Consider the following 19,073-nt stretch of genomic DNA (forward strand, 5'->3'; position numbering starts at 1 on the left):
TAAGTGTTCAGTTGAAGACACTTTTGTCTTGTAGGCCACGGAGAGGCTTCAGAAATGAGACTAAAAGAAAATCAAACTCACTACTGGAGTTCTATAAAAGGGAACGGAAAGATAAAAAGATACAAAATCAATCAATCATGACACCAGTGTGTGTGGAAATTATTGATAAAACTGTTGATTAACTTAACTGATCACTTTCCAGTTTTCCATAACACAAAATGACTTTGACTTCCTACTTTGCACCATAAACGAAGCTCACAATCAAATTTAAAGCATGTTTAAACATTATGTGATCATACCAAAAAAATGTGTTTATGTTTATTAAAAATTCAATATTTACTTGAGTGTCCAACAAAAAAAAAAATAATTAACTGATCATCCTGAGACTGTTAGACTGTGGGACTGTACAGTACATTGTTTTTATACATTACTTATGTCAAGGTGCAGTTTGTTTTTTTTATGTAACTTAGCTTAACTTAACTGAACTATCTTAACAGAGTTGTACTTAAATTTCACTGTACATTGTGCAATGACAGTAAAGTCCATTCATTCATTTATTCAATCATTATGTACAAAAAACGTAGCCATGTTATCATTGTCACATCTTAAAAGACACAATATATTCCGCCATGAAAGGTTCATAAATTATTTAGATTTAAAGCAGTGTATGACTTTCATCGCATTTTTTTTTTCCAAATTTGTAAAACTGTAAAAAAAAAAATTATCACACTCAAGTGCATTGTGGTAATGGTGACCAAACGAAAGTGGTTTCTCACAGATTTGTCAAGAAAACAAGCCAAAACGCTACAATGTAAAATTATACAGTCCACCAGTGTTGTTTTAAAGAATGAGTGTAGTCGGTGGACGGAGGTGAAGGCGACATTTGGGTTCAGCACTCACCAAGAGACAGTGAAACTGCTGCTGCGTGGAATTCCCATTCCCACAATGCACTTCACGCCAAAATTTCCAAAAAGGCCTGAGTGAAATTTTGGTTTGTTGTGTAAACAAGTGGACTGTGTTTATGATGAACCCTAACCCTAACCCTAGAAATAAGCATGTCTACAGATGTATGAATGCTTAAAATGAGAAATTAACTCTTAAACCAAGATAAATTATGTAACACTTCTAAATCTAAGATTTTTTTTTTTTTTGTTTAATCTTGGTAAGAACCAAATAATTTGCAGTGTGGGAACAAAGATCACACTAAATACTGACTGTTTTCTGTAGAGGTCATACAGTTTTTATGTGTACAATATTTCCCTCTTTTTTTATTTTAATAAAGAGACTGAAAAATAGATTTTACACCCATTACAACCATGTAAATACAACATAAGTTAAGGTTGTCATAAGACTGTACATCACTTTTGGGTAGCTGATGTTTTTCCGCTTCTACCTCTTAATACCGTACATCTGGTGTTTGTTGTATGTTGTAATTTCAATGCTGCTGTTATCTCCATGTTGCCAACATAGTCTGACAAAGTGCCTCTTATTTAAGAAGTACTGCATGTTTTTTGAGCCTTCCTTTAAAGCTGCAGCAGCTGAAATCAGGGACAAACATTAACAACCAACATATTCTTCCTGCAGCTCTCTATTCAAATCAAAAGTCTAGATATAAATACAGATGATCTGACGTTATTTCATGCAGTTATGGAAGATGTAGCCACCTTTCTAAGCTTCCATGCTGAGCCACAGAATAGAGTGGTTGAATCACATCCAGGTTACTTTGCGAGGAACCTCAGCGATTGGTAATTACAGGTGTGGACCATGTATTTACCCCCCCTCGGCCTGTCTGAAACACCTGTGATTAGCCAACATTTGCATGTCAGAGAGTAGCTTTTCAACAGCCAAGAACACAAAGGCTAAGAGAAGTTGCAGAAGTCTCACGTACTCTCTAAACGGTAACTATTTATTTTAGATTTATTTTCGTCCAATGACACTAAAAAGCAACTAAAAGTAGAACATGAGCACTGCAGCTTTGATGATGTGACTGCACTGTGAAGGAACACATCAGTGCTGGTGAATATATATTATCATTTAAAAAGCTGAGAGTAGATCGACATATTACCTCATGTTTTACATCATCATCTTAATGGCTTCTAATCTGAGGTGCGCTGCCCACCTGTTCTTCAGTGGGATTTGTTTCACAACTATTTTTGTCACAACTTCCAAATGATTTTTTTGTTCTCTTTCCCAAGTGATGTATCACCATTTATTACAATATTATTTTTATTTTTATTTTATTTAACCTTTATTTAACCAGGAAGAAAATCCCATTGAGATTAAGAACCTCTTTTCCAAGGCAGTCCTGGCCAAGAGGCAGCACAACACATAGTTACAATATACAGTTACAGTATACGGTTACAACATACAGTAATTTACAGGACCAGTCAACCTATGTAAAACACGTGCAAGTCATTGAGTCATTTAAAAGCATTCAGAGAGATCAGTTCAGTCAGTTTCCAGTCTCTTAGCAGCATATTCCATGAGCAAGGAGCAGAGTACACAAATGCCCTTTACCCAGCTCTGTATGAGCGAATGGCACAAAGAGGAACAAATACTCGTTTGATCTCAGACAATAAGAGTCAATATGTCTTCTTGTTATTAAAATACAGATGTAGGGAGGCAGTAGCCCAAGTATGGCCTTGTAAATAAAAGTGTACCAATGTCCCAGCCTCCTAGTGGACAGGGCAGGCCAACCCACTCTGGAGTACAACTCACAATGATGTGTCCTGGTTTTAGAATTTGTAATAAACCTCAGAGCAGCATGATAAACTGTGTCAATCATCTGAAGATATTTAGATGATGCATTCATATAAAGCACATCTCCATAGTCTAACGCCGATAAAAAAGTGGCAGTGACTAGGCGCTTTTTTACATCAAAAGAAAAACACAACTTATATCGAAAGTAAAAGCCCAGTTTAAGCTTTAACTTCTTTACCAGGTTTTCAATTATCCTCTACATTTTGCATTTTCAGTGAAAATCAGGTATTTTCCTATATGTAATTTCACTAAACATTTAGTAACAGGCAGAAAATTGTTAAAATTGTGCTTAATTTTCTTTAGACATTTCTGGTTGTTCATATTTGTTCAGGTTATTCACATTTTATCGTTACAGGATAGTTTGTAAATGTAAATATTTCCATAATATAATGTTGTTTTTGCACTGAAACAAAGAAAAAAATGTGAAGTTTGTATTATTTATAGGCATAATGTAATATTTTTTTTCTCACATCAAAGCAAGAAGAAAATATGGAGTCATTATTTTTTGTAGGTTATTATGCTATTATTTTACTTGAGCTCATATTGGTCTGTTTGTGGAACCTAAATTAAAATGAGTTCGACAGCCTTGACTGTGGAATTTTTGCACTTTGCAGACTCATTCCACGGGCCGGATTGGAACCTTTATCGGGCCACATTTGGCCCCCAGGCCGCATGTTTGAGACCCCTGATGTAGATGTACTTAAAATCCCACAGTAAATTCATGTTATGTTATGTCAAAACAGAGAAAAGTAAAGAAAAAGTGACTTTTTCAGGAAAATATATCATTAACTGAACATGAAAGTGTGTCCAACTGTTGTTATTTGGGTTTTACTGGTTATTCATTGATGACAGAGTTTTCATGTTCACTCTAGAGCCTCTTTCTCACATCCCACCAGTTCATCACAGATTCATCCATTTGCCTCCAAGTGTCTAAAGACAATGTTGTTGCTGTGCTGAAGTTGTGAGGCGCCGCTTTGATTAATTGCTCCTCAGTTTAAAATAGTGAGATCGATTGAGTTGATCACTGCCGCGTTGAACTGAGTCAGCAACGTCTCAGAGCATCTTGTTAAATTAGACTTCAGTTGATGGCCGGTTACTTGTGTGAAAAAGCAGTGTTTTATATCAAAATGCTTTGTTAGCAACAGCACTCTTTACAAATGACACACCCCAACTATAAAACACATAAGGCGTGATTATAGAATTCTGTGCTTTGCCCTTGGTTATATGTTCTCTCATTATTTGATACCGTGTTTTTGTGGCTTGTCCTTGTTGTTGCTAGTGGTGCTGAAAAATACTGATGATTCATGAATTCCTGAGATATAATTTCCCCACACACTCAGAGGCCTTTTTATCCTGTAGTTGAAGTATTCGCTTAGTAAACAGGGAGTTACAGAGAGCTATCGAGTCCATTTGTGAGACTGATCTCAAATATTAGGAGTACTGCAAAAATCTAAATCGTCCCAAGTGTATTTTTCTCATTTCTAGTCAAAATATCTCATCACACTTAAAATAAGACATAATCACCTAAAGAGTAACTTTTCAGTGAGATATAAGAACTTATTTATAGACAATAGATCTTGAAGATCTTATTTCAATTAATCTTACCAAGATAATTTTCACTTGTTCCATTGGCAGATTTTTTTTTTAATTTTGCTAGAATTAAGCAAAAAAAAAAAAAATCTTGAATTAAGCAAAAAAAATCTGCCAATGGAACAAGTGAAAATTATCTTGGTAAGATTTCTTGAAATAGGATTTTTAAGAGCTATTGTCTAAAAATATGTTCTTATATCTCACTGAAAAGTTACTCTTCAAGTGATTATGTCTTATTTTAAGTGTGATGATATATTTTGACTAAAAATGAGAAAAATACACTTGGTAAGATTTTGATTTTTGCAGTGAGTACACTGCAAAAAGTGATTTTCAAGAAAGGGAAATTTACTTATTTTGGGGATATTAATCTGTTTTTTGGGGGGGGGGGGTTTCTAGTTTTACGAGCTGATTGAAAAAAATATCTTGGTAGTGCAAGAATGTCACCCTTGTTTTGAGAACATATATCCTCCCTTTTCTAGGTCAGAATTTGCAACTTATTTTGAGTACAAATGATGTAGAAATGAGCTCTAATAATGTGCGACACTAGCAACCAATGCTTTGCCGCATATGGATGAGGTCAAGGGCATCACAGATGGACAGCCCACTACTTTTTAATTCATAGACAAGTTTAAGACAAATATTACATTTAATTGGAAAGGTCTAAATGCCATCTTAAACATACTCAAAGGGCAAAATTTAGTTTCAAATATTTTTTAATGAAAAATATCAAAAACTACTGTGTCACAGATGGACAAAAAATTTACGTTTATTATTTATAAGTGAAGTTCCTCTGACATTTTCATCCTAAAATGTATTCACTGTACACTTTAAACTCTATTTTAAAACCTAATAACTGGTTAAAGGAAAAAAAAAAATTATATCATACCTAAATAGCAAGAGTTTTGACGAATGGCAGCGTCACAGATGGACAACAAAAGTAAATATCAAATTAAACATTTTTTATTTCAATTATCAATATCTTTTTTTTCCAATATTTACAACATACAAATAATATTAACATTATATCCAAATATGTTTTCCATAGATATATGCATTTATTAATTTTAAACACTGTGTGTTTAGAATATGACATAAATAATATAATAGTCAAATATTAATGTATTTGGAATAAATGTATTTTATTTATGAGAGTTTATAAAATGAACCCAGAATGACAGCAGAAAACTTTGTCACTTTCCAAACATTCACTCTCATAAAACTCCTCAAATTTGTTTTTTTCACAAATTTTTTTTTCTCATTTCAAAATACATTTTCCTGAAAATAGAAGTAATTACCTACCCAAAAATATAAGTTTGGTGTGGATTATTGAATTTTTTTTTTTTTTTTTTGACCAGATGTTAACCTGCCTTTGACCCATGCAACTAATGTTTTCCCTTATGTTAAACAATAATCTTTCTTAATTCAACAGCAATGCATTTTTCTATTTTCAAAGACACAGAGACAAAGCAATGTCAAAAAACAAACGTCTGTATTGATCAGCATGACAAAGATTTGTGTTGTTCCAAGACAATTCATGATATATCATAAACATTGTTTAGTCCTGATTTCCTTGACAAGTCTATGATGTTTGAGAAATCCTCACATCCATCAGGAGCTGTAAACATCTGTTAATGGGCTTCAGACACACTGTGCAGTCTTTACTTTAGTGTAATCCATGTGTTAATCTCCTTCTTTCTTCTCTTTCTGTCTGTCCATCTCCCTTCACTCCCTCTTGTTTAGGTCCATTTGTTGAAGGACCAGCTGAGCGCAGAGGCCACAGCTCGGCTCGAAGCCCAGGCTCGAGTCCACCAGCTGCTGCTGCAGAACAAAGACCTGCTCCAGCACATCTCCCTGCTGGTTAAACAGATCCAGGAGCTGGAGACCAAAATGTCTGGACCAAACTCCAGTGAGTGAAGCACACACCAACATATTCTTTGTCCCAGAAATAGGGCTTTGATCATTTTATTGAGAGTCTATACGCTTATTTTTTTTTTTTTTTTTTTTTTACCTTATTCTTCTCTTTACTTTTCATCATACACTGTAATTTAGAGAAACGGGTTATTTTAGAGCCACAAAGTTAAAAGCACCAGTTATGAATCATTTCTTGCTTATTCCTTGACCTAAAGATTAGCCAAACTTGACACAAGGACATAAAATTTATCACCCAAATGTTTAGTCACCTAATCTGAAATAACAATCAGACAGTAATCATCAAATTCATAGCAAAATGGAAAAAATGTTTGAACTGAAATTCTACAATAAGAAGAGAAAGTAGTAACATTGACTAGTATGTTGGGTTGTAAGTTATATTTCACTGGAGACAATATAAACACAAAATATTTCATTAATAAATTTGTAAAGATTCATTCTTTATTAATATGAAGCCTAACATACAGTCACGGAAAAAAATGATTAGACCGCCCTTGTTTTCTTCAATTTCTTGTTCATTTTAATTCCTGGTACCACTAAAGGTACATTTGTTTGGACAAATATAATGATAAGAACCAAAATAGCTCATAAGAGTTTAATTTCAGAGCTGATATCTATCCATTGTCCATGTTTTTCTTGATAATAACTAAAATCACTTCAGTTCTTACATCAATATCTATGGCATTGTACTGACAAAAACAGTGCTTTTAGGCATTCCATGTTTTCTTTTCTGTCTGTTTTAGTCACATGATACAAACAGGAGTTAGTACTTGATTGCATAGCCATTATTTTTGATGACTTTTGATGGTCTAATAATTTTACGGTATACTGTATATATGAAAAAAGATTGTACCGGAGCAGTTCAGGTCTAATAATGTACTGTTGCACATTTTAAGTCTAATGAAACTCTTCAATATTTGGTGTCTTCAGCCAGTAAACATGGTTTTTAAAGTGTAACTTTATCTACATTTTAATCCGACTGCATGATTCTGAAAATGTGTACAAATATGGAAAGAGGCTGATATGGACATGATCAGTGTCTGGAGGCGTTCAGGTTCATCCGTATGACAGAGAATACAAGGCACTAATGCAAGGGTTAGTTTGAGTTTCCATCCTGCTTTTATCACCTCGTAAACAACATCTAAAAATCACTGTCCATTTGCGTGTACACTAGAATATTTTCACCGCTTTTCCCCACACAGTGAGTCATTCTCTTAGTATTATTTCTATTATTTCTGTCATGAAATGGATGGAAAGACTCATTTTCAAACAGGAAGTGGGGAGTACAGCTGATATCATGTTTAAAAATGCAGATTTTTACATTTTTGTTATTAAATTTTTCATTGCTTTGTCACCAGTATTGATACATTTGATAACAGTTTAGTCGTATGACTCTGTTTACAGGTCAAAAAACATGTTTTAGTGTTTATTACGTCTTTCAGTGTTGCTCCTTTTGAAATGTGTTGCAAGAATCAGCATTATAAGTACTTCTCTTAAAAAGAAAATTAAGCTGAATGATAGTTTTTTTTTTTGTCACCATTTGCTGCATCCCAACTCTATCTGATGTGCTTTTGTAGTTTACCTGACCGTGCAAACTTAAATGCACTGTTGTCCATAAAATTGGAATTAAATATTTTTACTTCTTTTCATGAGCTGATCATGACAGTGTGATTTATTCCTTATAGAAGTGTAACTGGGACTCAGTATGTAATCATTGCACCAGGTCAAAGGTGATTACTGATAGGAATAAAAAAAGAATGTGTCTGAAAACAAAATTATTCTAACTTTATGGATAAGAATGTACATAATTTGATGCAAAAAGAACTTACAAAGATGTAGTTGTATTGACAATTGATCCATAGTTTACAGTAAAATTGCCATCCATTCAGTCTTCACATTACCCAGAGGAAAATCTTTTATTTTATCATTCAACATTAAAAAAAAAAAAAAAAAACTCAATGGGAAAAATATTATGTCATCGTTGGGCCTGAAAGTTGGATGTGTTATATCATGCACTTCATTCCACACAAGGTCAGGAAACCATAACACAAATGTGGAATCGGACTCAAAACATGTCTCAGTGGAGTGGAGATTAAATAGGTTTGTTATGTCCCGTTTTGACTTTGCTAAGCGCTCATTTAGTGGGTTCAGTGACATGGCAGAGAAACACGTTAAAATGGTGAGAACCGTTGCTCTGTAATGGCTCATTCCTGTGGTTGGTCTGCTTTCAGCCTCCATCATAAGTAAGGTGTACTTCACAGCCTTTTTATTGCAAGTTAACAGCTTTTTCCAGTCTTTATGTTTGGATATCTGTGCAGAAATGTGCACTCAGAAGACGGCAGGTGATTTTGGAAAGCTTTTCTACTCTGAAAAGGTTCAAAGAGAAGTACTCAGAAAACCTTTTCTGCCCACTTCCTGTAGAATTGAAAGGTGACTTTGGGGAATTTGTAGCTGATAAGAAGTTAGAGGGAATATTCAGATACTGGAATTAAATATCATTTATTGCTGTTTGCAGTAATATTAGTCATATCACTGCTACTCTGAGCATACAGCATTTAATAGATTATGTGTCAGTGCGTTATCCACTGTGCATAATGACTGTTTTCTGTTATTTGTGCCTGTTCAGTTACATACCTGTGACTCCAGGGTCATTGCCAGTGCTTCAGCAATTATAAGCAGTGGAGCTGCTCAGTTTTCCGACTATGTTGTGCATTATTGGAATTTGTGTATGAGGTAACACTTTATATAAAGACACAGATATTCACCATTAATTAGCTACTTACTAACATGTATATTAGTAGCGTACTTGCTATTTGTTAGTCAAAATGTCCTAATTTTTCTCAAGAGTTCCATAGATATTTTAGTTTTTTTCGCAAAGAAAAACAGATTACTGAAGCTTTTTTTTTTAACCTTGTCTTTTAAGCATAAAAAGTAAGAAACATGTCAACTATATATATATATATATATATATATATATATATATATATATATATATATATATATATATATATATATACACACACACACACTATATTGCCAAAAGTATTTGCTCACCCATTCAAATAATCAGAATCAGGTGTTCCAATTACTTCCATGGCCACAGGTGTATAAAATCAAGCACCTAGGCATGCAGACTGCTTTTACAAACATTTGTGAAAGAATGGGTCGCTCTCAGGAGCTCAGTGAATTCCAGCGTGGAACTGTGATACGATGCCACCTGTGCAACAAATCCAGTCGTGAAATTTCTACCAGTCAAAAGTTTGGACTCACCTTCTCATTTAAATGGCATGAGATGGACCACAGATGGCCAACAAGTGCTCAGTATTACTGGGAACTCCTTCAAGACCTTTGGAAAACATTTCAGGTGACTACCTCATGAAGCTCACTGAGAAAATGCCAAGATTGTGCAAAGCAGTAACAAAGGCAAAATGTGGCTATTTTGAAGAATCTAAAATATAAAACATGCTTTGAGTTGAGTTGAGTTGAGTTGAGTTTAGCTTATTTCAGACACAGACATAATACCAAACATATGGAAGAAAAAAAATAAAAAATACACAAATAAAAACTCAAATATTTGAAAAAAAAAAAAAGAACTGTTGTGCCTGAAAGGGAGTAGGAAGAAGCCACTGCTTATCCAGTCCTACTCCTGATTCCAGTCCTCAGACTGCTAGTGCTTAATCACTTGATATACAACATAAGATTGTGATTATCCATAAACACACCCCTCCAAACCTGTACACACATACACATACAGTCACATACACATATACATACACACCAATTTATCTCTCCAGCTGTACACCAACACACATCTGCACCCCCATGTTTATACACACACATACAATAGAACAACCTGACAATCCAAATAATGATCACACCCTTCTTTGAGCCAGATATTGTGAAAAAAACATTTCTTTGTGCATTTTTTTGAATTTTTGAATGTTTGGACACTGCTTGAAGTCTACCCCCAACCCATTCCAAAGCTTGACCCCACACACTGATACACACAAACTTTTCCTAGTGGTCCGGACTGCTGGGACTTTGAAATTCCCACATCTCCTCAGGTTATAGCCTTCCTCTCTATGGGCAAGTAGTTGTTTTATGTTGGCTGGTAATTGATTTTTATTGGCTTTATAAAAAAGTTGAGCTGTGTAAAAAATTACCAAATCATAGAGTTTTAATACTTTTGACTGCAAGAATAATAAATGAGTATGCTCCAAATAGCCAGCTTTATGTAAGACTCTGACTGCACGTTTTTGTAATATGAAGCGAGTTATGTCACACTTTTTTTATCTATACATAAATCCATATGTGTTCATTCATAGTTTTGATGTCTTCAGTGAGAATCTACAGTGTAAATAGTCATGAAAATAAAGAAAAACCAGGAAAGTCCAAACTTTTGGCTGGTAGTGTATATGTTGATATTCCAAATGTATCAATAGCAGGGTGAACATACTGATGTTAGCAAAGCCACCACTGAATTAATAGACTATATCACTCACCATATAAAGTATAAAGTTCAATGTTTACGCACATCCGTGTTATGGCGTCATCACGTTTTCTACTTTAAACCCAAAGCCACAGTTGGTCAAAATAACACTGTTTTCAGATAATTCACATTTCATTTACTGCATCAGCTGATAGTTTACATTATAGCTCTGTTAGCTTAGCGCTGTTTTTAGACAGAAAACCGCCACAGTAAAACCACAAATGACTTCTGTTTTCTGTACAGTTTGTGTTGTCAGTAGCTGAACTAAACATCTATTTGGAATCGTCCAAACAAGGTCAGAATTGTCACCGTTTAGTCTGAACTGTGGATCAACAAACGGCAACTTAGCAAAGATATAACATCCCATAATAACTTTATACCTTCATAAACATCATAATCAAACTCACCTGTGTAGAAGGAATGCTAGGGATTTTCACATTAAACTCCATTACTTTAATTTAGAGCTGTGTCCAGTGGTGAAAACAACAATTATGCTTCTATTTTTTTACTCACTGCTCCCTCTAGTGGTCACATACATTCACAGTGACATGTATGCAACACAGTATATCTTAACATTTTGGACTTAACACCAGAACTCTTCATTCTAAACTCTGTACTGATTCTTTTAGGTCACTACTGAATATTATAATATTATGTTGTTACCTTTTTAAAGTTTGCACTCTACGGTCAATACAAGTGGATTTTTGTCAATGATTGACAGAATGAATAGTCAAACTTTAAAGGTCATCATTGTTATGTAAAGCCTTTAAAGCTGCATCTAATGATGATTTTCAATGCTGATTAATCATCTGGTGATTTATTTTCAAGTAATCATCTGTAAAATGTCAGGAAATGTTAAAAAATGTCTCCTAAAGCCAAATACAACATTATCAGAAGTCACAGAGGAGGAAAAAGACCTGAAATTATTCACATTTAAGAAGATGGAGTCTGATTTCTGTAATTTTCTTTTTTTTTTTTTTTTAATGGCCCAAATGAATTACCAGAATACTTGCAAATTAATTTAGCATTCAGCGAGTAACCACCTAATTGATTAATCATTGCAGCTCTCAAAGCCTCCATTAAACCCTGTCCTCTTCCACTGAAATTAGCCTGAAGTCCAGTCCATCTATTGAGAGACTGAGTTGGTTAAAAGTCCAGTTTGCGTCTGAACACCTGTTAGTGTCTTCTGAAAAGGCTGGTTGTTGGCAGTAACATTATCATTGGTGTCTGTGTGGTTCTGACCTCAGAGCTCACTGGTAAATGCTTTGTGTTCAGCTGATATTTCAGGCTCCAATGGTGCAAAAATGTTTTACTGCAGAAACTGATGTGATTCTCCTATCAAAAGGTCCATCTGTGATATTTTTTTTTCTTTCTTTCTTTTTTTTTTTTGTGTTAATTTTCCATTCACTGGACTATGCCATGTTTCGTCATCAGCTTTTATTATGTTTAACCCATAATGACCCTGTGCTACTTTTGTGGTACTTCTTAAATAAATTTTTTTCTTGATTTCTTCTTTTTTAAGTGATTTATCACCGTTAATTTTAATAATATCCTAATATAGTAGCTATAGCAAGACAAATAAGATTTCATTCCTCTATTTCACATATTTTCAGACCTTAATTCAATCAACAAATTAACCCATGAAGACCCAGTGTTACTTTTGTGGCAATTACAAAAAGGAATATTTCTCTCTATTTAACCTTTCTTAAGTGTTTTAGATATGTTTAATTTCCTGATCATGTTCATTAAAGCTCAGATTAAAGTTGAGGGCTATTAAATCAGAAACAGAAAAAAATTAAGATAAAGTGATTTTCTCAGCAAATACATCATTAACTGGACATAAACCAAGTGTCTCCATCCACTGTCATTTATCCAACTCCATAGGTTTTACTGGTGAATCAATGTTGTAGAAGATGACAGTGTTTCCATGTTCACTATGGCGCCTCTTAATGTCCAAATGGGTCATATCTGATGACCATGAAAAGATGAATAACTGCATTTTACACCAATTATTTTTCATGGATTGATAGGATTAGTGGATCAACAGGTATTAAACTTTTTATATCAGTAGATGATTTTGGATGTTTGGGTCTTTATGCGTTAAAAAGTTGCTGTGGACAGAATATGTTCAATGACTTTTTTTTCTATAATCAATTTATCTGTTTTAACATGTTGTTTAGATTTATACATTGATACATAGTGACACGTTATATAGGAAGTGTAATACAGATACAGATATTCACTGGAAAACTCTAAATCTTACCAAGTGTATTTTTCTCATTTCTAGTCAAAATATCTCATCACACTTAAAATAAGACATAATCACCTAAAGAATAACTTTTCAGTGAGATATAAGAACTTATTTTGAGACAATAGATCTTGAAAACTTTATTTCAAGTAATCTTACCAAGATAATTTTCACTTGTTCCATTGGCAGATTTTTTTGCTTAATTCAAGATTATTTTGCCTATCTTGGTCAGCCAATCATGATTAAGTAACGCCGCACCGAACCAATCATGCTAGAACCACGTCAAATTAGGTTGTGTTCCGTGCCTAACACAATACTAATACACACAAACTATACGGCCATATAACTGAAACTTAAGATGCTTATAAGACAGGGGCCAATGAATCTTAAGATGGGGGGTTGGGGGAGATGAATAAAGTGGGGGAATAATACATAAAAATGGGGGGGGGGGGGGGGTAATTCTAAAAGTGGAGGGAGGGACTTCTCACAACTAACTTATGAGTAACGGAAAATTTAAGCTTGACAAAAAATAGTGATTTGATTTATATTGTGATACATATCGATATCATCTGATTTGAAAAAAAATTATCGTGACATGATTTTTTTCCATATCGCCTAGCCCTAGAGTCTGGGTTCATGGACCACTCCATCTTGTTGTCAAGATGCACAACAAGATACTTGTATGTCTGCACCACCTCTTTATTCACCCCACATATGTTGACTGGCTAAAGAAAGGGTTTAGAGGGGGTCCTGGAGGTGTTCAGTAGGAGGCAGATGGTTTTTGTCAGGTCCCTGTTCTCCCCTTCCTGTCCTTTCCTAACAGATGTCACATGGATATGTCATCAGTTCATTTTTTGGATGTGACAAGACTGAGAGTTGTAAAATCTACTGTGTGCAATGTAAACGGGAAGGGAGCTAAAACAGTTCCCTGTGGAGCCCCAGTGCCCTTCATTACTGTCCCAGACACACAGGTCTGCAGCTTTCCTGTCAAATAGTCTGTGATCCATGAAACAAAGATCAGATCTATGCCTATCCCTTGGAACTTGGCTCTGAGTATTGGGGGGGTGGACTGTTCTTTGCAAAATCAAAGAAAATAGTCCTAACATAATATATTACTCTTTAGTTACTACTCCTTTAAAAAGTAATCATATTACTACAGTTTGTTACTACGTCTCCTTTGCTGGCTCCTTTTAGACTTGAATCTACATTATTGGTAAAATTTACCCCTGCAGGAGATGTCAATAATCAGCTGAACACTAACTGCAAACACTGCATCCTCTCAAACCTGCAGGGAACATAAACACTGACGAGTTCTTCACATCTTGTCCACTTAACGTCTCCACCACTATGTCCTGCTCTGAAATCTAGTTTCTGCTGTTGTGCTGCATCAGAGGCGGTGGAGGCCTCCCTGTCAGCACCATTGCCAAATGCTTCAATAAATTAGATGTGGTATTTTACACCAGATGACAGTGTCATTTGCATCTTTGGCTGAGACGCACTGAAAATAATAATACTTCCAGCTGATAAAATTAAACCTCTCTCCCCCTTCCTCATTTTCTCGTCATCTGTGTAGCTTTTTGGCTAGTTGCCAATGTATCCTGCTCTGACCTTAATTACATACACCATCATGAAACTCTACGTACATTGAAAACAAATTACTCTGCAAACACAGAATACATTTTTTTTGATTGGTATAAATTAGGGCTGCACGATATTGGAAAAAACTGACATTGCGTTTTTTTTTTTAACCATGCGACATATATTACAAAATGAAACAATACTCAGTGGTATATAATAGCTGTGTGATGCTGACGTAAATGGTCAAACAAATTAGTTGTGTTTCCTCTTGTGAACACATGCTTCAGTATCATCCTTCTTGTAGCCGAAATAATTCCAGATAACTGACATTTCTTTTCTTTTTGGAACCAAGTCTTCATTTATAGTGATTTTCTCTTGTTCGTTGCTCATTTTTCAAAATTGTTACCAGCAACTCTCTCCAAATTGATTCAGAACGATTGTGATTGGTGGATCGTTGCGTGCAGTGTGTGTCACGTACCCTTGAAATGAGATGAGAACATGTTGAGTTCATTTGCCTCCTACATTGCAGGACCTGCGACGTGACTATTGCGCACATGTGCATTGCGATGATGATGCTCAAACAATATATTGTGCAGCTCTAGTATAAATGCTTTAAAAACAAATACAGATTACATTAAGTGTGTATTGGGAAGAGAAGATTTGATCTGTTTGTTCTCTTTTCGACACAACCCTGAGTTCTTATTGCATTTATTGTCAATCCAGATTAGACAATACAAACTATCCAAAACCATTTTTTATGCCTCCTGCTGGTTAGTGTTTGACTCTGAAAAAATGTTAAAGCCATAATTCTACAATATCTGTTTCTCTCAGTGTTGAAGCTGCAGGTCTTCCCAAAGTATAGAATGCATTACATGTCTCACTGAGCAACCTGATGATGATGAAACGCTGTGAAACTTTTTTTTTTCCCTATATGCTTCCCCAATACAAAGATGCAGTGATTTATTAGCAGCTGAGTGATTGATTTAGTTTGGGGTTTTATGCAGCAGTAATCTGGTATTCTGTATAATTCGCAGATATGGTATCACACACATTATTCTTCACTCATAATCCAACATCATGGGCAATGGCAGATGAATTTAAATTGAGGCTCTGTCAGGTTGAAATGCAGCAGAACTGGAGAACGTGGCATACATAAGTTAAATGATCATCTTTTCTCAGCTTTCCCCCTTTTTGTGCCCTTTCCCCCTACTTTGTCTTTAGTGGGATCTCAGGACAGCCTGTTGGAGATCACCTTCCGGTCCACCGTGCCCCCAGTGATCTGCGACGCCACAACCCCTAAACCTGAGGTGAACATGCCCCCGCTAAGCACCACAGATGGGACCAGCAACGCCTTCTCATCCTCCAACGGGACTCTGGGAAGCCCCCTAGGTAGGGACCAGTGTCTTCTCAAGCTGGAATGTTTCCGTTTCCTCCCAGGACCCCCGGGGCCTCCACCTCCTCGACTCCCATCTCCTCCTCTGCCGCTTAAGGTGAACAAACTAGAAAGCAAAGCTCCAGAGGTGTTGGAGGTCGTCAAACCTCTGGGCTGCCTGGACTTTGCCAGGTTTCGCGAGTCGGGTATCGCGTCAGAATACGAATCAAACACAGACGACAGCGACGACAGGGAGGATGACGATGAGGAGGAGGATGAGGAGGAGGAGGAGATGGAAATCTTTGGCTGGGGGACGGACGAGGAGACGCTAAGGCTGCTCAATGTTCTCAACAAACAGGGAACTCCTGACTGTTTGGGAGACGAAATAGCAGTGTAACACCTTAAACTGCTCCCCTGAGAAAAACACACAACTTGTTTCCTGTCTTTATCTGTTCAACTCTGTCTACTCTGTAACATGTAGAAGACTAACCTCACACTAATGTTCTGGGTTTACGTCAATATGTCAGTGTGACAGTATACCAGGGAATGTTGGGCACTTTTTTTTATCAGTCGTTCAGTGTTGACCACATATAGTATTGTGACCACGGATTAGGGCACACGTAGGTAAAAAAAAAAAAAAAAAAAAAAAAAAACAGAAAAAAGGGGGTAACATTTTGGGGAAAAAAGCCAGGATTGAAGCCATAAATAAAGGACAAAACAATGGCTATACTCAAAACAAAAGTTATCATCGATCACTGATTTATCGTAATACTGCAACTTTTGCAATATTACTCCCATAAACATAACTTAGACCTGTGCGTTGGATCTCCTTCTGTTACATGTTTATATGTAGCACCATTTGGCCATGTTTTATCAGTTGGCATCACCATAATTGGTGTTTCTCTTGTATATTTTGAGCAGATAAGTTAAACATGTACTCAAAGATCCAGCATTACATCTCCATGTCTTATTAATATAACGACAAAGTCTGTTTGTTTACAATCTGTCAGTCATAGAATACAGATACAGATTTATATGTGAGGTCTGCAGTGTACGATAATTACATGTGACAAACACTTTTTCTGTTTAAGCGGCATCTCAACCTGTGTTCATGCATTAGATACATTTACAAAGGAAAACGCAGCTTCAGCATCTCTACAATACAGTTAACATTGTTAATATAAAAATCTATATTAAGCACAGAAAGAAAATGTTTGCAAAGATACATTAAAGTCTGATTCATGTACTGTTTTAACATCAGACATTAACTTTTCTTAGAATATTACCCCCTCAGTGTTTTAGTCTGTGTATTGTTTAGTTGTTTATTTGTTGACCTACCTACAGTAGCCCTAAAATTGTGCCATAACACATAATTCTAAAATTTTACCCTTATATTTACATTTTGAACACTGCTTTTTGCTGATTTACTAGATACATCAAGTGTGTTCAGACTGAATGCAAAGCAGAAGTTCACATATAAAGAATAGACACCAAATGGAATTTGCTAAAAGTGACAAGAAGCAAAGACACATTGCCTTCAGCTGCCCTGATCATGAACAATCCTGAGCACACAGTATCATCATCCTCATTGATTAGAGCATAGTACTGCAGAGATTTATATCATTTGGTATGGAAAGAATGAAAATGGCAAAGTCATCGCAGCGAGACAAGTCTTGTTAGCGACAGTTCAGGTGGAAATGTTACACTGCAAGATTTCTTCTCTTTTCACTTTGGTTTTGTCTTTCCACTTGATGTGTTGCTAAGAGGATTGTCTTCAGTGTGTGATTTTAATATTCTTCCCTTAAAAATGTCAGTATTGGGTTTAGGATCAGACTTTACCTCATCATTACAACCCCAGATCAGAGAAAAAAAACTGTGGTTTATAAATGAACTTTGGCTTGGTTTCATTGCAGAGAGTCACTTTTCCATTGGACATCTGCGCAAAACTTTTCCGATATTTACTCAATGTCAAAAAAAAAAAAAAACAGAAGTGCGTAATGTCAGTTTTTCCATTAAATCACAGATGCAATCATTTGTTTATTTATTATCGCAAGATAGCATGAGGAATTATTCCATAAACATGGCGACAAACATAAATATTACGTTAATTCAATTCAGTTTTTTTGTAGAGCCCTATATCACAACAGGGTTGCCTCACAGGACTTTACAAAATTTGTTGGATATGAAAACAAACAACAGTCAAATAAACAGCAGATGAAGGAAATGGATTAATGTCCCGGGCATCCCCCATCCTTAGACCCTCCTTCTTGGCAAGGAAAAACTCCAAAAACCCAGTGGGAAAAGAGAAAACCTTGGGGAGAACCAGAGTGAAGGAGAGATCCACTCCCATGTACGGACAGGCTGTAGATGAAACCAGGACTAATGGACGTCCGTTTGCAGATGTAGTTCCAGTCTATAAAGGTGTAGTAGGGTGGGGGCACATGAGGGGGTCCATCTAGTCAGATGACACAGGTGAGACAGAAATATTCATTACACTGGGTTACAAAAAAATATTTTTTGCAAGTTGTCTAGGTTTTTTCAACTGAATTAGGACCATTTTGCACCGCTAAATCCAAAAATGACATCTGTTTTTCTCAATCAGGTCAGGTTTTTTTTGCTAATTTGATTTTGAAAAATTTGATCTTCTCACAAAATTGATTACATTTTTGTAAACTTTATCTTGGTCACCAAGTTTAATACCAAAATAAGATTGGTAAGCACACTTTATGAAACTTGTGACTTGATTCCTGTTAGGTACAATGGTGTATTCACTGCAGATGTAGCAGAATACGTCAGGCTTATTTTTGCCAGATCGTCTAGTCGAAGCCATTTCATTCACCTGTAATATTAAAAAAAACATTTAATCATAAATTGGCAAAAGTAAAATCTTCAGAACTCATTTATTACAAGAAATATGAAAGAATTTTGTATCATATGATGTGAAAATGCCCATAAATGTAAGCAAAAATGTTAAAAAGCCAATATGTAGCATAGTTCAGAAAGTTGACCTGACTGAGCAAAATTAATGTGATTTTTGGATTCAGCACACCAAAATTTTCCTAAATCAGCTCAAAAAACTTAAACAATAAATTTGTTGTTGACCAGTG

General features: G+C 35.5%; 1 protein-coding gene across 2 annotated transcripts in view; it reads left to right on the forward strand.

Moving 5' to 3' along the window:
• Positions 1-19,073, forward strand: part of LOC115418049 (carboxyl-terminal PDZ ligand of neuronal nitric oxide synthase protein-like) — a 431,902-nt gene that overhangs the window by 344,627 nt on the left and 68,202 nt on the right. For both annotated transcript variants that reach the window (XM_030132357.1, XM_030132358.1), the window contains exons 9-10: positions 6,091-6,256; positions 15,816-15,983. In XM_030132357.1, coding sequence (XP_029988217.1) covers positions 6,091-6,256; positions 15,816-15,983 — 334 coding nt within the window. The remainder of the gene's footprint in view (positions 1-6,090; positions 6,257-15,815; positions 15,984-19,073) is intronic.

The sequence above is a fragment of the Sphaeramia orbicularis genome, chromosome 4 (genome assembly GCF_902148855.1).
Source record: "Sphaeramia orbicularis chromosome 4, fSphaOr1.1, whole genome shotgun sequence".
NCBI classification, from domain to species: Eukaryota; Metazoa; Chordata; class Actinopteri; order Kurtiformes; family Apogonidae; genus Sphaeramia; species Sphaeramia orbicularis.